General features: G+C 41.2%; 3 protein-coding genes across 5 annotated transcripts in view; all 3 read right to left on the bottom strand.

The window, feature by feature from the left end:
• LOC144282272 (orphan sodium- and chloride-dependent neurotransmitter transporter NTT5-like) overlaps positions 1–1,967 on the bottom strand; it is a 34,010-nt gene extending 32,043 nt beyond the window's left edge. For 2 of the 3 annotated variants that reach the window (XM_077845748.1, XM_077845757.1), the window contains exon 1: positions 1,880–1,967. The gene's annotated coding sequence lies outside the window, so the exon portion shown is untranslated. Of the gene's footprint in view, positions 1–1,290; positions 1,312–1,879 lie in introns of those variants that run through there. The other variant, XM_077845755.1, reaches the window with a different exon arrangement.
• Positions 1–14,400, bottom strand: part of LOC144282246 (orphan sodium- and chloride-dependent neurotransmitter transporter NTT5-like) — an 83,861-nt gene that overhangs the window by 66,434 nt on the left and 3,027 nt on the right. The gene's annotated exons all lie outside the window — the stretch shown is intronic.
• Positions 2,804–14,400, bottom strand: part of SLC6A16 (solute carrier family 6 member 16) — a 35,877-nt gene continuing 24,280 nt past the window's right edge. Inside the window, exons 10-14 of the mRNA XM_077845631.1 lie at positions 6,599–6,785; positions 6,081–6,282; positions 5,783–5,960; positions 3,620–3,782; positions 2,804–3,422 (exon numbers count right to left, since the gene is read on the bottom strand). Of these exons, the coding sequence (XP_077701757.1) occupies positions 3,201–3,422; positions 3,620–3,782; positions 5,783–5,960; positions 6,081–6,282; positions 6,599–6,785 (952 nt within the window). The 3' untranslated portion in view covers positions 2,804–3,200. The remainder of the gene's footprint in view (positions 3,423–3,619; positions 3,783–5,782; positions 5,961–6,080; positions 6,283–6,598; positions 6,786–14,400) is intronic.

The raw sequence follows: 14,400 nt of genomic DNA, 5'->3' as shown, positions 1-14,400 counted from the left end.
ATATGATCAAGCAATTCCACTCCTAAATATATATATGTTCAAGAAATAAAAACATGTTCATCCAAAGAACTTTTACACGAATGTTCTTAACAGCATTATTCATAATAGCCCCAAAGTGGAAACCGCCCCAAATATCCATCAACTGATAACTGGATAAATAAAATGTAGTATATCTCTATAATGGAATATTCAGCAATAAAAAGAAATAAAATTCTGATATATGCTATACATGGGTGAAGCTTGAAAATATTATGCTGTGTAAGAAGCCAATCACAAAGGACTACACATATTGTATGATCTCATTTATATGAAGTGTCCAGAATAAGCAAATCTATTAAACCAAAAGTAGATTAGTGGCTGTCTAAGGCTGAGATTGGAGGCCAGAGTAGTTGGGGTGACAGCAAATGGAGTGGGGTTTCTTTTCAGGATAATGAAAATGTACTGACATTGACTATGGTGATGGATACAAAAACCTGGGATATTTTACAAGCCACTGAATTGTACACTTCAAATGGGTGAATTGTACAGTATATGAATTATATCTCAACAAAGCTTTAATGGGCACCTGGCTGGTGTTAGTAAAGCATGTGATTCTTGATCTTGGGGTCATGAGCTGAGCCCCATCCTGGGTGTAGAGATTATTATTTAAAAAAAAAAAAAAAAAAAGGAGGGATCCCTGGGTGGCGCAGCGATTTGGCGCCTGCCTTTGGCCCACGGCGCGATCCTGGAGACCCAGGATCGAATCCCACGTCAGGCTCCCGGTGCATGGAGCCTGCTTCTCCCTCTGCCTGTGTCTCTGCCTCTCTCTCTGTGTGTGACTATCATAAATAAATAAAAATTAAATAAAAAAAATAAAATAAAAATAAAAAAAGGAGTTACAAAAACACAATATTGTTTTTTTAAAAAAAGATAAAACTACCAGAAAAACAAAAAATGAGACAACCTGGAAAATCTTACTACTGGCTGGATATTTTATGGTATTAAAGAATTATTTATTTTAGGTGTGATAATAGTTTTGTCAGGTTTTTTTTAAGGGTTCTTATTTTTTAGAGCTAAGTACTGACATATCTAAAGATGAAAGGATAAATTTGGGATTTGCTTCAAAATAATGGGGAAGTCTGCAGTGGGAGGAAAGAAAAAGAAACCAGATTGGTCAGGAGTTGTTACAAGATGGGTGATGAGTACAAAGGAATTCACTAAGTTATTCTTTTGTGTATGTTTGGGCATTTCTGAAATAAAAGGACTAAAAGCCACAAAACGAGAATCTTTATCAGGCTATTCCTGACTCACCGTGGGAATCCCTCTTTCTTCCAGGTCTCCTGATGAAAATTAAGGATGACAATATCCCATACCATTCTTGTGAGGAAAATGAAGTCGTGTAAGATACCCTACAAGGGACCAGGCTCCATTTTATCCAACAAGGCCAGAGATTCCCAAGAGCAGTGCAAAAGAAAGTCTCATCACACACAAAGGAGCTATGAAATCCAACTTTGGACAGTAAAGACCTCTAGAGTTATGGAGAGAAGAACCTACCATAGGAATCAGTCTGTCTATAATCAGTAGCCCCTACGGCAACGTGAGATATTCACAATTCAAACAGTCTTGCGGTTAGGTGCCAAAGGACATTCAACAAGTGGCCAGAGAAGATAAAAATTTAGGAGGAGGGGGGAGACACACCAAGAGCTTCATTCCACTCCCATCAGTTTATCCGGTAAGCCCCTTCTATTCAATCCCTTTCCCACAGGTTCCATTCCCAAAGCTGAGACCGGATGAGGGGCACAAAGGGGGATGAATACTTGCACACCCCAAAGGAAGGAGGTTTAAAACTCAGACTATCTGATAATGAGGTGACTGTCTCCTCTCGGATTTTTAACCTTACCCGACTCAATAGCACCAGGTTTCCGGTAGACAGATCGTTTGGATGGGGGGTGGGGTGAAGGAGAGCGGGGGCGGGGCTACAAGGTACAGGAGCCAATGGGTGATGACCCGGAGGTTCACGTCCAGTCCAGTCCTCCAATCTTCGGAGCTTGAGCAGCGAGAAACTTCAGAGGTCCAAAGACGTTTAGAACCTCACCTCTTCCCATTCACCAGGCCCACGCCCCAGAGTCTCACCCGCCAGTGTTGGGATGTCTGCTTTTTCTTCTTTTGTCACAGAAAGTTACGCTGAGTCCGTCACCCTATGGTAGTTAAGCAATCCCAGATACTGAGATCTCTGAGCATTTCAGGGAAACACATTCCCTGGATCTTCTGGAATCCAAACCACCTTCAGGCACAGCTTCCATCTTCAGTCATCAACTGACTGACCCCATCTCCTTTTGGAGAAGTATTTCAGCTCAGTTGTGGAGTCAACCTCCCACAAGTTCTGAGAGACCCACTCAGTCATCACCCACTAGGCAAATTCATTTGATTTAGCCCTGTAGTAAAACCTGGCATGTCTCCTACCATGCAGATATGGGGCCCTGGTGGGCTCAGCACTATGATTTGGTAGTTTCCTAAACTGGTTGTGTGTCAATTCACAGTCTTGAAACCTCTTTTTAAAAATAATTTTTAGACTCATTATTGGATTACCATGTCCCATTAGCAAGTGCATTAATATTCTTTCCATCTTTGCTGAAGCCATCATTTCCCAGGTTTGTCTTTGCTAAAGGCCAATCCCTGGATAAAGCAAGGCTTTATTCAGAGCATCTGAATTTGCCATGGCAAGGAGAGGGCAGGAACCCTGGACTGGACATTTGCCTCTCAAAAGAAAGGACTTCCGGGACAAAAAGACATTTATAGAAAAAAATAATCTGCTGACACCCAGTACTAGGAGTCCCAATGGACTGATTTATTGACCAACAGCATTACTCCTCCAGCTCCCTTTCAGAAGCTGGACAGACCAGTCAAGAAGCAGGTTTGGTAGGCATTACTGACAATATATATATAATGGGCATATATATACTGAGGGAGAGATGGGGAAAACACAATGAACAGTAGTAACCAGGGAGGATGGGGTCTGGGAGGGGGCTGCAAAGTGAGGCCCCGGGAGTCCACCAAATAATGCCTCTACTCAGGATTAAAAGCAGTTCTGGGTCGGAGGACATCAACAGTTGCAAATTGGTATTAGGAGTTGCCTATTATGCTGTTTCCAGGAATGTGTGATGTCGAATGAATGAGGTTAAGCAATCACACAACAGGATGACCACCAACTTGATTTCACCTTAGAGGGTTTCCTCCTTGTGGACCTCTTTACTGGGTTTTGGCTGGATTAAGGGTAAGGATTTGAAGGATATTATAGGCTTGCCCTGGCTTGTGGAAGTGAAGGAAATCCTGTGGGCGAGGCAGTATACAAAATATGTGGGGATGGGGAGGATGACAATGAGAAAAAGGGCAATCATCACAAGCAGTGCCCATGATGGGTATTGTCGAAGGACCTCTTTTGACTGTGGAAAAATGGGAAAGGAGTTCAGAACATTGAGGTTCCCAGAAAAGGGAAGGGTGGGAGGGGAACCAGGGCAGAGGACTAATGAATCTTTAGGGAGTCAGAGAATAAGAGGATAGGGTCTTTAGGCCACGAATGGGTTGAAAGATCCAGCCCCCACTCCCTAGGAAGGTCTGGTGTCTGGGGAAGGAGGCTTACACTGCTTGAGTCCCAGGCCACATAGGTGATACTCTTCAGAGATAGATGAATCAGAGTAATCACAAAGAGGGCTACCAGTACAATTGGACACAGAAAGCACCACAGCCAACGAATGATGGCAGAGGCGGGGGATCCCCATACGATCGCCAAGTCTTCAAGGAACCTGGGAGGAAGGGACACAAGACTGCAGGAGGCCTAGTCAGGCCTCACCCAGCCTTGGGGTTGGAGGTCAGCCCAACCTTAGCATCTTTCAAATATTCTCCTTCACCTCCAAATCTCTGCCTCTCATCCTCTCTTATCATTTCCCTAGTCAGTCTTGCATCCCATCCCAAGAAAAAATGTTCAAACATCCCTCTGTTGCTCAAAACCCTTCAAGGGTACCCAATGCCTTCAGGATAAAGGGCAAGTCCTTTCATTCATTCCATGAATATGAAAATGTTTATGATCACGAGGGGCTCTTCTACATGTTGGGCGTCCATACTGAACAATGCAGACTGAGAAAAGAAGGCAACACTTGGCCCTCAGTGAACCTTTCTTAGTTTCTTCCAGCCCATGGATCCAGCCTCCTCTACTACATGTGCTCAATCACAATAAATATCCAATTGGGTTCTTTGGCCTAGAATGCTATTCTCTTTGTCTACCTATTCATCTGTCTGGACTATGCTCAGCCACCTTCCCCTTTAGTATGCCTTTCCAGATTCTCCAGGTGCCTCAAGAGTGCCCCTGACTACCTCTACTATAGACTTACCACCAGTACTGGGATTATCTGCTTATATATATATATGTCTTTCTGTTTGGCTTCTGTGTTTTTTGAGAGGAGGAGCTCATTCTAATTTATTTGTATCCCAGTAACAAGCTTTCCAGACACAGAGAAAGCCTCAAGAAAATTTTTTGAATGAGTTCATAAATGAGTGAACCACTCTCACCTGAAAATGCTGCTACCTGAGCCTTCTGCCTATGAATTATGCCACTTGGACATCCACACACTAGCCTGTTAAAAAGTCAGGCTTGGGAGTCCTTTGTATTTGATTTGGATTTTCCCACTCTTCCTTGCACAGTTATGTCTACTAAGTCCCAGTTCCTGACTATCTTGTTCTCCCTTCCCTGGTGGCTTTTCCTTGCAGCATTAGATGACATCTCTCAACCTATACCTCTATCACCTTACCCCAAGCTGTTGTTAGCTCTCACTTGGAATATTAAAATAGCACCCAACTGTTCTCCTTGCTTCACTCTTGACTCCTCTGAATCTATTCTCCACACAGCAGTCATAGGTATTTTTTAAAAAATACATAAATCTGATGATGTCACTCCCCTACTCAGAACCTTCCAATGTCTCCCCTCTCATTCTGCATAAAAAGCTAAGCCCTGGGACACCTGGGTGGCTCAGCAGTTGAGCATCTGCCTTTGGCTCAGGACATGATCCGCGGTCCAGGGATCAAGTCCCACATCGAACTCCCCGCAGGAAGCCTGCTTCTCCATCTGCTTATGTCTCTGCCTCTCTCTGTGTGTCTCTCATGAGTAAATAAATAAAATCTTAAAAAAAAATCTAAGTCCTAAGTCTGGCTTAGAAAGTCCTACATGATCTCTCTGGCTTCTACTCCCAACACTCTACTCCAACCTCTCTCATCTATTTATTCCTCAAAATCTCCAAGCCTGATGCTTCCTCTTCCCCGGGTATTTAGTGTTTCCTCTGCTTGCAACACTTCCTCAAAATCTTGTCATGGCTCCTTCCTTCATGTCATTCAGGAGTCTGCTCAAATGTCACCTTATCAGAGAGGCCTTCCCTGTAATCCTATCTAAATTAACACCCATGCATATTCCCATTCTTGATCATCTCACTTTACCTTTTGATTTTCTTCTGTCAGTTATCAGTACCTGACATTTTTATATATTCATCTGGTTATTGCCTGTCACTACCACCAGAATGTAAATTCCTTAAGGACAGGGATGCTTGTTCTCTTCAATAACCTTGGTGGGTAAAACAGTTTCTGGCACATATTAAGCACTCAATAAATATGTTAAGTGAATGAATGAATGAATGAATGAATGAATGAATAGGTTTTTCAGAAGGCCCTGAGGTTAAGTGTCCCTACATCACTCTAGTTGGGTGACAAGACAGACAAGAAAAAGGGGTCAACCTTCCCTATAGACCCAAGGTATCACCTCCTGGCCCCATAGGCCCAGCCCACAGCCATGTTTTCAAGTATGATGGTGATGATTATGGGGAGGACTATCCAGTATTCACTCAGCAGTCTGATGTAGTAGATGCCTGAAGGTCGAGTGAAGAAGAGGTCACACAGGAACATGAACCCAAAGACAACCACTGGAGGAAACATTGGATCTGGATCAAGGTCAGAGATCTGGTTGGGTGACAAGGGCTAAGCAAAGGTTACAGACTTGGGCTGGGGAAGTCTTAGAGAAGTCAGGGCCATTGGTGGGAGTAGGGCATTGGTCAGAATACCTGTAAGCAGTTTCGTAGATTTCCTGAAAGAAGAAAAGGTGTTCTGGAATGGAATGAGGATTCCTTGCATGATCCCTATCATGCTGATCAGCCCCAAAATCAGCAAAAGCAGGAAGAAGAGGATGGACCAGAAGACAGACCCAGGGATGAATGACATGGTTTCAATGAAGGCCACAAATGCAAAACTTGGACCCTCCTTAACCTGTTGAGGGGAGAGAGAGCAGGAGTTAACTTTAAGTCCTTAAACTTAACCAAAAAAATACAGACAAGGAAACTATCTTCCCCAGAAAATTCTAAGCTGTAGGCCACTGAGAAAAATCAGATCTCCAAGCTGACCCTCTGATACGGAAAACCAATCCAAGGAAGGGCATTCTACAAGCTATAGTTCTTTGCATTACCAGGGATGCAGGTTATCCTAATGCTTCTGGGATTTTTTCCTAGTGCTAACAAAAGCTGAAATTTCTGTTTCATTGAAGGTTTTGAGTAAATCCAGGCTCTTCTCAGCTATTTTTACTGACCTTCAAAAACTGTTTCTCTAAGTTGCATTCAGTCACGTAGCCAAAGACCATATGCTTGATGGGCTGGGGAAGGCTGTTGAGCCAGGAGTTGAAGACAGAGGTTGGGTTAGCAGTCAGGTTTGGAGGAGGCTGGGCCTCAAGAGGCAGTTTCCCCATGGCTACCAGCTTTACAAGTGTTTCAGCATTCCTGAGAATGAGAAGTTGAATCATACAGAACAATTTGGATCCTTAGGAGATCCCCTTCTTTTCCCTTATGTTCTAGATAAGAAAGGGCATCACTAACCTAGCACTACTGATCTAGGTAAGGTAGAGCCTAGAATAAAACCTAAAAGGTACCCATTTCCAGGATCATGAATATGTGTGCTAGAGAACTTACAACCATGGAGGGACCCCAGAAGAAGTATTTTCTATCGTCTTGCAGGTATTCTGGGGTACCTGCTATAGTAACAGGGTCTCTTATTCACCACCTACCTCTTCTCTTCCTCTTTTCTTAGACTAGTGAATAAAAGGTAATCTTCTAGGCTTTGCAGAAGCCTACAGAATGTCAGGGAGCACCATTTACTTAAATTACCACATACATAATGCTCCCATGGAGTTGTGCCATGTGAGAGAAACTGCTTCTTAGGCTTTTTGATCAGAGCCCTGCTGACCTCTTTAGCCTTACCTTCTTCCCTTCTTCCTATGACCATCTGTACATTTCATGATATAATCAGACTTAAGCATTTATAGTTTCAGGGATGGCCATGCTCTCTCATGCCTAAGACCAACTGCATCCCCACTAACACTCTGAACTTGATTAATTCCTTTTTTTTTTTTTTAATTTTTTTTCTATTTTTATTTATGATAGTCACAGAGAGAGAGAGAGAGGCAGAGACATAGGCAGAGGGAGAAGCAGGCTCCATGCACCGGGAGCCTGATGTGGGATTCGATCCCGGGTCTCCAGGATCGCGCCCTGGGCCAAAGGCAGGCGCCAAACCGCTGCGCCACCCAGGGATCCCCCTATTAATTCCTAAAATTCCTTAAAAATTCAGTTTGTTGGGATGCCTGGGTGGCTCAGCAGTTGGGCGCCTGCCTTTGACTTGGGTCGTGACCCTGGGATCCAGGATCGAGTACCACATCAGGCTCCCTACAAGGAGCCTGCTTCTCCCTCTGCCTGTGTCTCTGCCTCTCTCTCTCAGTCTGTGTCTCTCATGAATAAATAAATAAATCTTTAAAAAAATTCAGTTTGTTGCTCTATACAAACTGCAATGGAAGGCTTGCCAAAATTTAGTAATAAGAGCAAAATGAGGGATCCCTGGGTGGCGCAGCGGTTTAGCGCCTGCCTTTGGCCCAGGGTGCGATCCTGGAGACCCGGGATCGAATCCCACGTCGGGCTCCTGGTGCATGGAGCCTGCTTCTCCCTCTGCCTGTGTCTCTGCCTCTCTCTCTCTCTCTCACTGTGTGCCTATCATAAATAAAAAATAAAAAATAAATAAATAAATAAATAAATAAATAAATAAATAGCAAAATGCAAGGTGCAAGGAAATAATTACAGTTTGACCACATTTTAGAAAATAAAATACTATATTTTCTCTTGGTGATAGGCAAGTTAAATATTTGGATCAACCCTCTCACTGTAAATAACTTAAAAGTCTGTAAGATATTTTAAATCTTTCTAAAAGAATTAAAATATTGAAAAATTGAGGAATTATTAGACAAAAATTGAAGTACAGACAAAAACAGTGGAGAAATAGGACTTGCAAAACAATTTTTCCCTGAAGGTAAAAGTTAAGTACAGAAAATTGTACCTGTAGTTTCCAATTTTGTGACCCTTAAGAAATCAAAGAACCATGGAGATCAGATATAAAGCACCAGAGCCTGCACAAGTAAGAATCAGGTCTTCCCCTAAACATCACACTTCAAAGGGCTACACATTCAGTATAACTAATGAACCAGAAGCTCGCACTCAACCCTTCCACAATACAGGGAATGCAAAGAAGGTTGCTTCAGAAATGAGCAAAACAAAGGGACATTTTTAAAGCTTTTGACATGTCATAAGCACAAGCCAGGCCTAGTTTGGATTTGCAGCCCAAATATTTTACCCTGGTTGTCTCAAGAACTCAAGCCAAAAATGATTTTCAAATATTCTCTTTCTAATGTCCCTATGCACCAGGTAGAAACAAAAGTCCTATTTGGATGAATGTACCTTTATCCCATGCCTTAAGAATTCCCAGAAATAGGAGTGCCTGGCTGGCTCGGTCAATTAGATGTCTGGCTCTTGATTTTGGCTCAGGTCATGTACTCGGGGTCATGGGATGGAGCCCCTCCTCAGTCCGCACTGGGCATGGGGTCCTCTTGGGATTCTCTCTCCCTTTCCTTCTGTCCCTCCCCCATTCACATTTTCTCTTTCTCTCTCTCTATCTCTCTCTTTTTAAAGATTTCATTTATTTATTTGAGAGAGAGAGGGAGAGAGCACAAGCAGGGGGAGAGGCAGAGGAAGAGGGAGAAGTAGGCTCCCTGCAGAGCAGTGAGCTTGAAGCGGGGCTCAAGACCCCGGGATCATGACATGAGCCAAAGGCAGACGCTTAACCAACTGAGCCACCCAGGAGTCTGCCCCTAAAAAGATCTTTAAAAAAAGAATTCCCACAAATAATGATTAAATAAATAAATAGATAGGACTTTGAGACAATGAAGCACACACAAACAAAAGACACCACGAGCAATAACCATTAGAAACAACACAGAAAACAACAACCTGAAGTTACTTCCAAATATTAGAATGATTGAAGATTATAACACAACTATATTTGCTGTGCTTACATAATAAAAGACAACCTTGGAAATACTTGAAAGGAGTAAGAAACTATAAATTGCTCATGAGGATTTAAAAAAACTAAACAGAATGTCTTAAAATAACAAAAATAACTGAAACTTAAAATTCAGTGTGGATAATTCTGTCATCCACAATGAAGTAAAAGGGGCACAACTTACCCTCCTATTGTAAACAACCAGACAGTTAGACAAAATTTATAAAACAACTGTCTTGAGATATTAGATAACAGACAGCACAAGACTTAAATCCCTGAGAGAAGGAAAACAAATGAGGTATGCCATACAATGGTCTTGGTTTTCTGCCTGAAAGCATATTCTAGTCTGCAGAGCTGGGAAGAAGATTGCAAGCAAAGCATGGCAGTCTCATAGAGTTGAGGAGACAAGAAAGGAGTTCAGAGAGGCTAAAGCAGCTGGGAGATCCTAGGAAGGATTCTGGAGGAGAGGCAGCTGGGAAGAGAAGGAAAAGGTTTGCATAGGAGTCCCCTTGAGTCTTTGCTGAATTTTAAGATGCACATGTGTAGGATGGAAAATCCACAAGGCCATGGAAAGAGTAACTGGAAGACATCTGAGTTCTGGATGGGGTATTCAGTAGGGATGCCAGAAGGGACCTGCCTTAGCAACAGGACTGAAGTATTTTTGGAGAAAAGACTACTCTAGACCCACTCGAATGAAACTTAAAATCAAGCAAGCCTCAAAGGATCAAAATGAACCACAAGTAACACTGCCTGCTAGGAAAAAGTTCAATACTCACTGAAGGAAGGCAACAAAAGCCAGACATTCAAAAACATAAAATTAGGGCAGCCCCGGTGGTGCAGCGGTTTGGCGCCACCTGCACCCTGGGGTATGATCCTGGAGACCCAGGATCCAGTCCCACGTCAGGCTCCCTGCATGGAGCCTGCTTCTCCCTCTGCCTGTGTCTCTGCCTCTCTCTCTGTGTGTCTATGAAAAAAATAAATAAAATGTTTTTTAAAAACCCATAAAATTAATTAAGTCTAGCATACAATAAAAAATTAGTGAACAAGTGAAAACGGAAGGAATCTGACCTATAATCAGGAGTAAAATCAGTAAATAAAACAATAAATAAATGACAAAGATGCAATAAATGACAGAGGATGGAATTAGCAGTCAGGGATATTAAAACAGTTATTAAAACTATATTGAAGTATTTAAAGAAAAACATAAACCTGACAAGTAGAAAAACAGAAGATATGAAAAAGAAACAGTGAGACTTCTAGAAATTACAACTGTAATATCTGAAATGAAAAGTTCCTGGAGCTCCTGGGTAGCTCAATCAGTTGAGCATTCTGGCTCTTGATTTGGGCTCAGGTAAGATCTCTGGGTTGTGGGATTGAGGTCTGCACTCAGCAGGGAGCTTTGCTTCCTCCTTTTCCCTCTCCCTCTGCCCCTCTCTCTGTTCACATGCTCTCAAATAAATAAGTAAAGAAATAAATGAATAAGTCTTTTTTAAAAAGATCTGAGATTAACAGCAGATTAGATACTGTAGAAGGAAGGATCAATGAACCCAAATAAACAGCAATAGAAATTAAACAAAAGGAAATACAGAGAAAAAATACTGAAAAAAGAAGACAGAGACTCAATGACTTAATGGACAATATCAAACACTCTAAAATAAGTGATGTGAAACTGGAGTTCCAGGAAAAGAGCCAGGGGGCGGGGGCAGATGTTTGAAAAAATATTGGCCTAAATTTTTCCTAATTTGATAAAAACTGTAAATCTTCAGTTCCAAGAAACCCCGAAGGCCAAACAGGATAATCAGAAAAAAACTGAAAGGTCTCTGATAATAACATTCCTGAAAAACAGTGAAAAACAGAAAATTTTAAAAGCAGCCTGGGAAAGAGTGAGACACATACAATGAAACAAAGAATGAATGCAGGAAGGCCACCAGAAAGTATAAAAGCAAGAGGACAAGAAATTACAGAAAAAAACCCATCAAATCAAAATTATACACTGAAATGTTCTTTCATAACTGAATATATTTCATATATTCATATAAAGATGTTTCATAACTAAAGGTGAAGCAAAGATTTTCAGACAAACAAAAGTTGAGAGAATTCATTGCTGGCAGGTCTGTATTACAAAAAATGCTAAAGGAAGTTCTTAAATGGAAGAAAAAGGATACCAGATGGAAACGTGGATCTATACAAAGGAATAAACAGTGCTGGAAATGGGAAATATTGAGGTGAACATAAGACACATTTTTTCTCATTTAAAAACTTCTTTTAGGGGATCCCTGGGTGGCTCAGCGGTTTGGCGCCTGCCTTTGGCCCAGGGCGCGATCCTGGAGTTCCGGGATCGAGTCCCGCGTCAGGCTCCCGGCATGGACCCTGCTTCTCCCTCCTCCTGAATCTCTGCCTCTCTTTCTCTCTATGCCTATCATAAATAAATAAATAAATCTTTAAAAAATAAAAAATAAAAACTTCTTTTAAAGACATTGATTATTTAGAGATGCCTAGGTGCCTCAGGGGTTGAGCATTTGCCTCTGGCTCAGGTCCTAAAATCGAGTCCCGCATAGGGCTCCCCACAGGGAACCTGCTTCTCCCTTTGCCTATGTCTCTGCCTCTCTGTGTGTGTGTCTCTCATGAATAAATAAATAAATCTTTTTAAAAAGACATTGATTATTTAAAGCAAAAATAGTATTAATGTATTATGTTTATAATGTGCTGAGAAGAAAAACGTCTTACAATAATACAAAGGACAGGAGGAGGGAGTAGAAATACATTATTGTACTATTCTTAAATTTTGTGAGAAATTGTTTAATATTATTTGAAAGAAGATGGTGATGAGTTTAAGATGTATACTGTAAGCTTTAGAACAATCACTGAACACATAAAAAAAAAAAGAGGTACAGTAAATGAGCCAAGAATGGAGATAAAAATGGAATTCTAAAAATCTTTTTAAAAACCCAATCAAATTAGAAAATGAGGAATAAAGTAACAAAGAAGAGATGAGACAAAAAGAAAAGAAGTACCAAGAGGGTAGACTTAAACATAATTCTATTGATAATTACAATAAAAACAGGGATCCCTGGGTGGCTCAGCGGTTTTGCACCTGCCTTCAGCCCAGGGAGTGGTCCTGGAGTCCCACATCAGGCTATCAGCATGAAGCCTGCTTCTCCCTCTGCCTGTGTCTCTGCCTCTTTCTCTCTCTTTCTCTCTCTGTCATGAATAAATAAATAAAATCTTTTTAAAAAATTACAATAAACATAAATGGCCTAAACACTCTTTCATGCTGAATAAAAAATCAAGAGGGCAGCCCCGGTGGCTCAGCATTTTAGCGCCACTTTCAGCCCAGCGCATGATCCTGGAGACCTGGGTTTGAGTCCCATATTGGGCTCCCTGCATGGAGCCTGCTTCTCCCTCTGCCTGTGTCTTTGCCTCTCTCTCTCTCTGTCTCTCATGAATAAATAAATTAAATTTTTAAAAATATCCTTTAAAAAATCAAGAAAGAACTGTATATGCTGGCTACAAGAACACATTTTAATTATGAAGACATGGGTAGATTAAAAGTGTAAGGATGGAAAATATATGCCACACAAACACAAATCATAAGAAGGATAGAGTGGTTATTATTAAGACAAAGCAAAAAAAAAAAAAAAAAAAAAAGACAAGCAGACTACAGAATAAGTAATATACCAGGGATGAAGAGATATTTCATAATGATGAAGGGTCAACTCATCCAAAAGATATAATGGTACTAATGTGTATACACCTAGCAACAAAAATTCAAACTTCATGAAGCAAAAATTGACAGAATTAAAGGAGATGAATCTATACTTACATTTGGACATAACAATACTCTCTCCTTCAGTAACTTATAGAACAAGTATATAAAATCACTAATAAAAAATAAAATAATAAAATAAAATAAAATAAAATCACTAATAATACAGACTTGAACTAAACATCAACCAATTTCACCTAATTGACATTTACAGGATACTCTATCCAATAATATCAAAATGCACAGTATTTTAAGGTGCACAGGTAATGTTCTCCAAGATGATCACATGTTAAGCCATAAAAAATTCTCAATAAATAAAGTAAAACAATTCCAAGTGTACATAGTATGTTCTCTGACCACAATGACATTGAATTTTAAGTCCTTATATAAAAAATGGGGCTGGTAAAAACTCAAATATTTGGAGATTTAAAAAATACTTCTAGGGATCCCTGGGTGGCTCAGCGGTTTAGCGCCTGCCGTCGGCCCAGGGCGCGATCCTGGAGTCCCGAGATCGAGTCCCGCGTCAGGCTCCCTGCATGGAGCCTGCTTCTCCCTCTGCCTGTGTCTCTGCCTCTCTCTCTCTCTCTCTCTGTGACTGTCATAAATAAATAAAATTAAAAAAAATACTTCCAGGGCAGCCCGGGTGGCTCAGCGGTTTAGCGCCGCTTTCAGCCCAGGACGTGATCCTGGAGACCTGGGATCGAGTCCCGCGTCGGGCTCCCTGCATGGAGCCTGCTTCTCCCTCTGCCTGTGTCTCTGCGTCTCTCGCTCTCTCTCTCTCATGAATAAATAAATAAAATCTTTAAATAAATAAAAAAAATATTTAAAAATAAAATAAAAAATACTTCTAGGGCAGCCTGGGTGGCTCAGCGGTTTAGCGCCTGCAACGGAGTGATCCTGGAGACCCGGGATTGAGTCCGATGTTGGGGTCCCTGCACGGAGCCTGCTTCTCCCTCTGCCTGTGTCTCTGCCTCTCTCTCTCTCTCTCTCTCTCTCTCTCTCTGTCTCATGAATAAATAAAATATTTTAAAATTAATTAATTAAAATAAAATTTAAAAATACTTCTAGCAATTTCCAATTATATCCAACCAAGCTATTTTGTGGATACTGACAAACTGATCCTAAAGTTTACATGCTTCTCTTGCATGGAGAAGCAAAGAACCCAGAATAGCCAACACAATATTGAGGAACAAAGTTTAAGGACTAACATTATCTGATTTTAAGGCTTACTATAAACTGAAACAATCAAG

Source organism: Canis aureus, chromosome 1 (assembly GCF_053574225.1).
Source record: "Canis aureus isolate CA01 chromosome 1, VMU_Caureus_v.1.0, whole genome shotgun sequence".
NCBI classification, from domain to species: Eukaryota; Metazoa; Chordata; class Mammalia; order Carnivora; family Canidae; genus Canis; species Canis aureus.
This window is presented reverse-complemented; position numbering and strand designations above follow the sequence as displayed.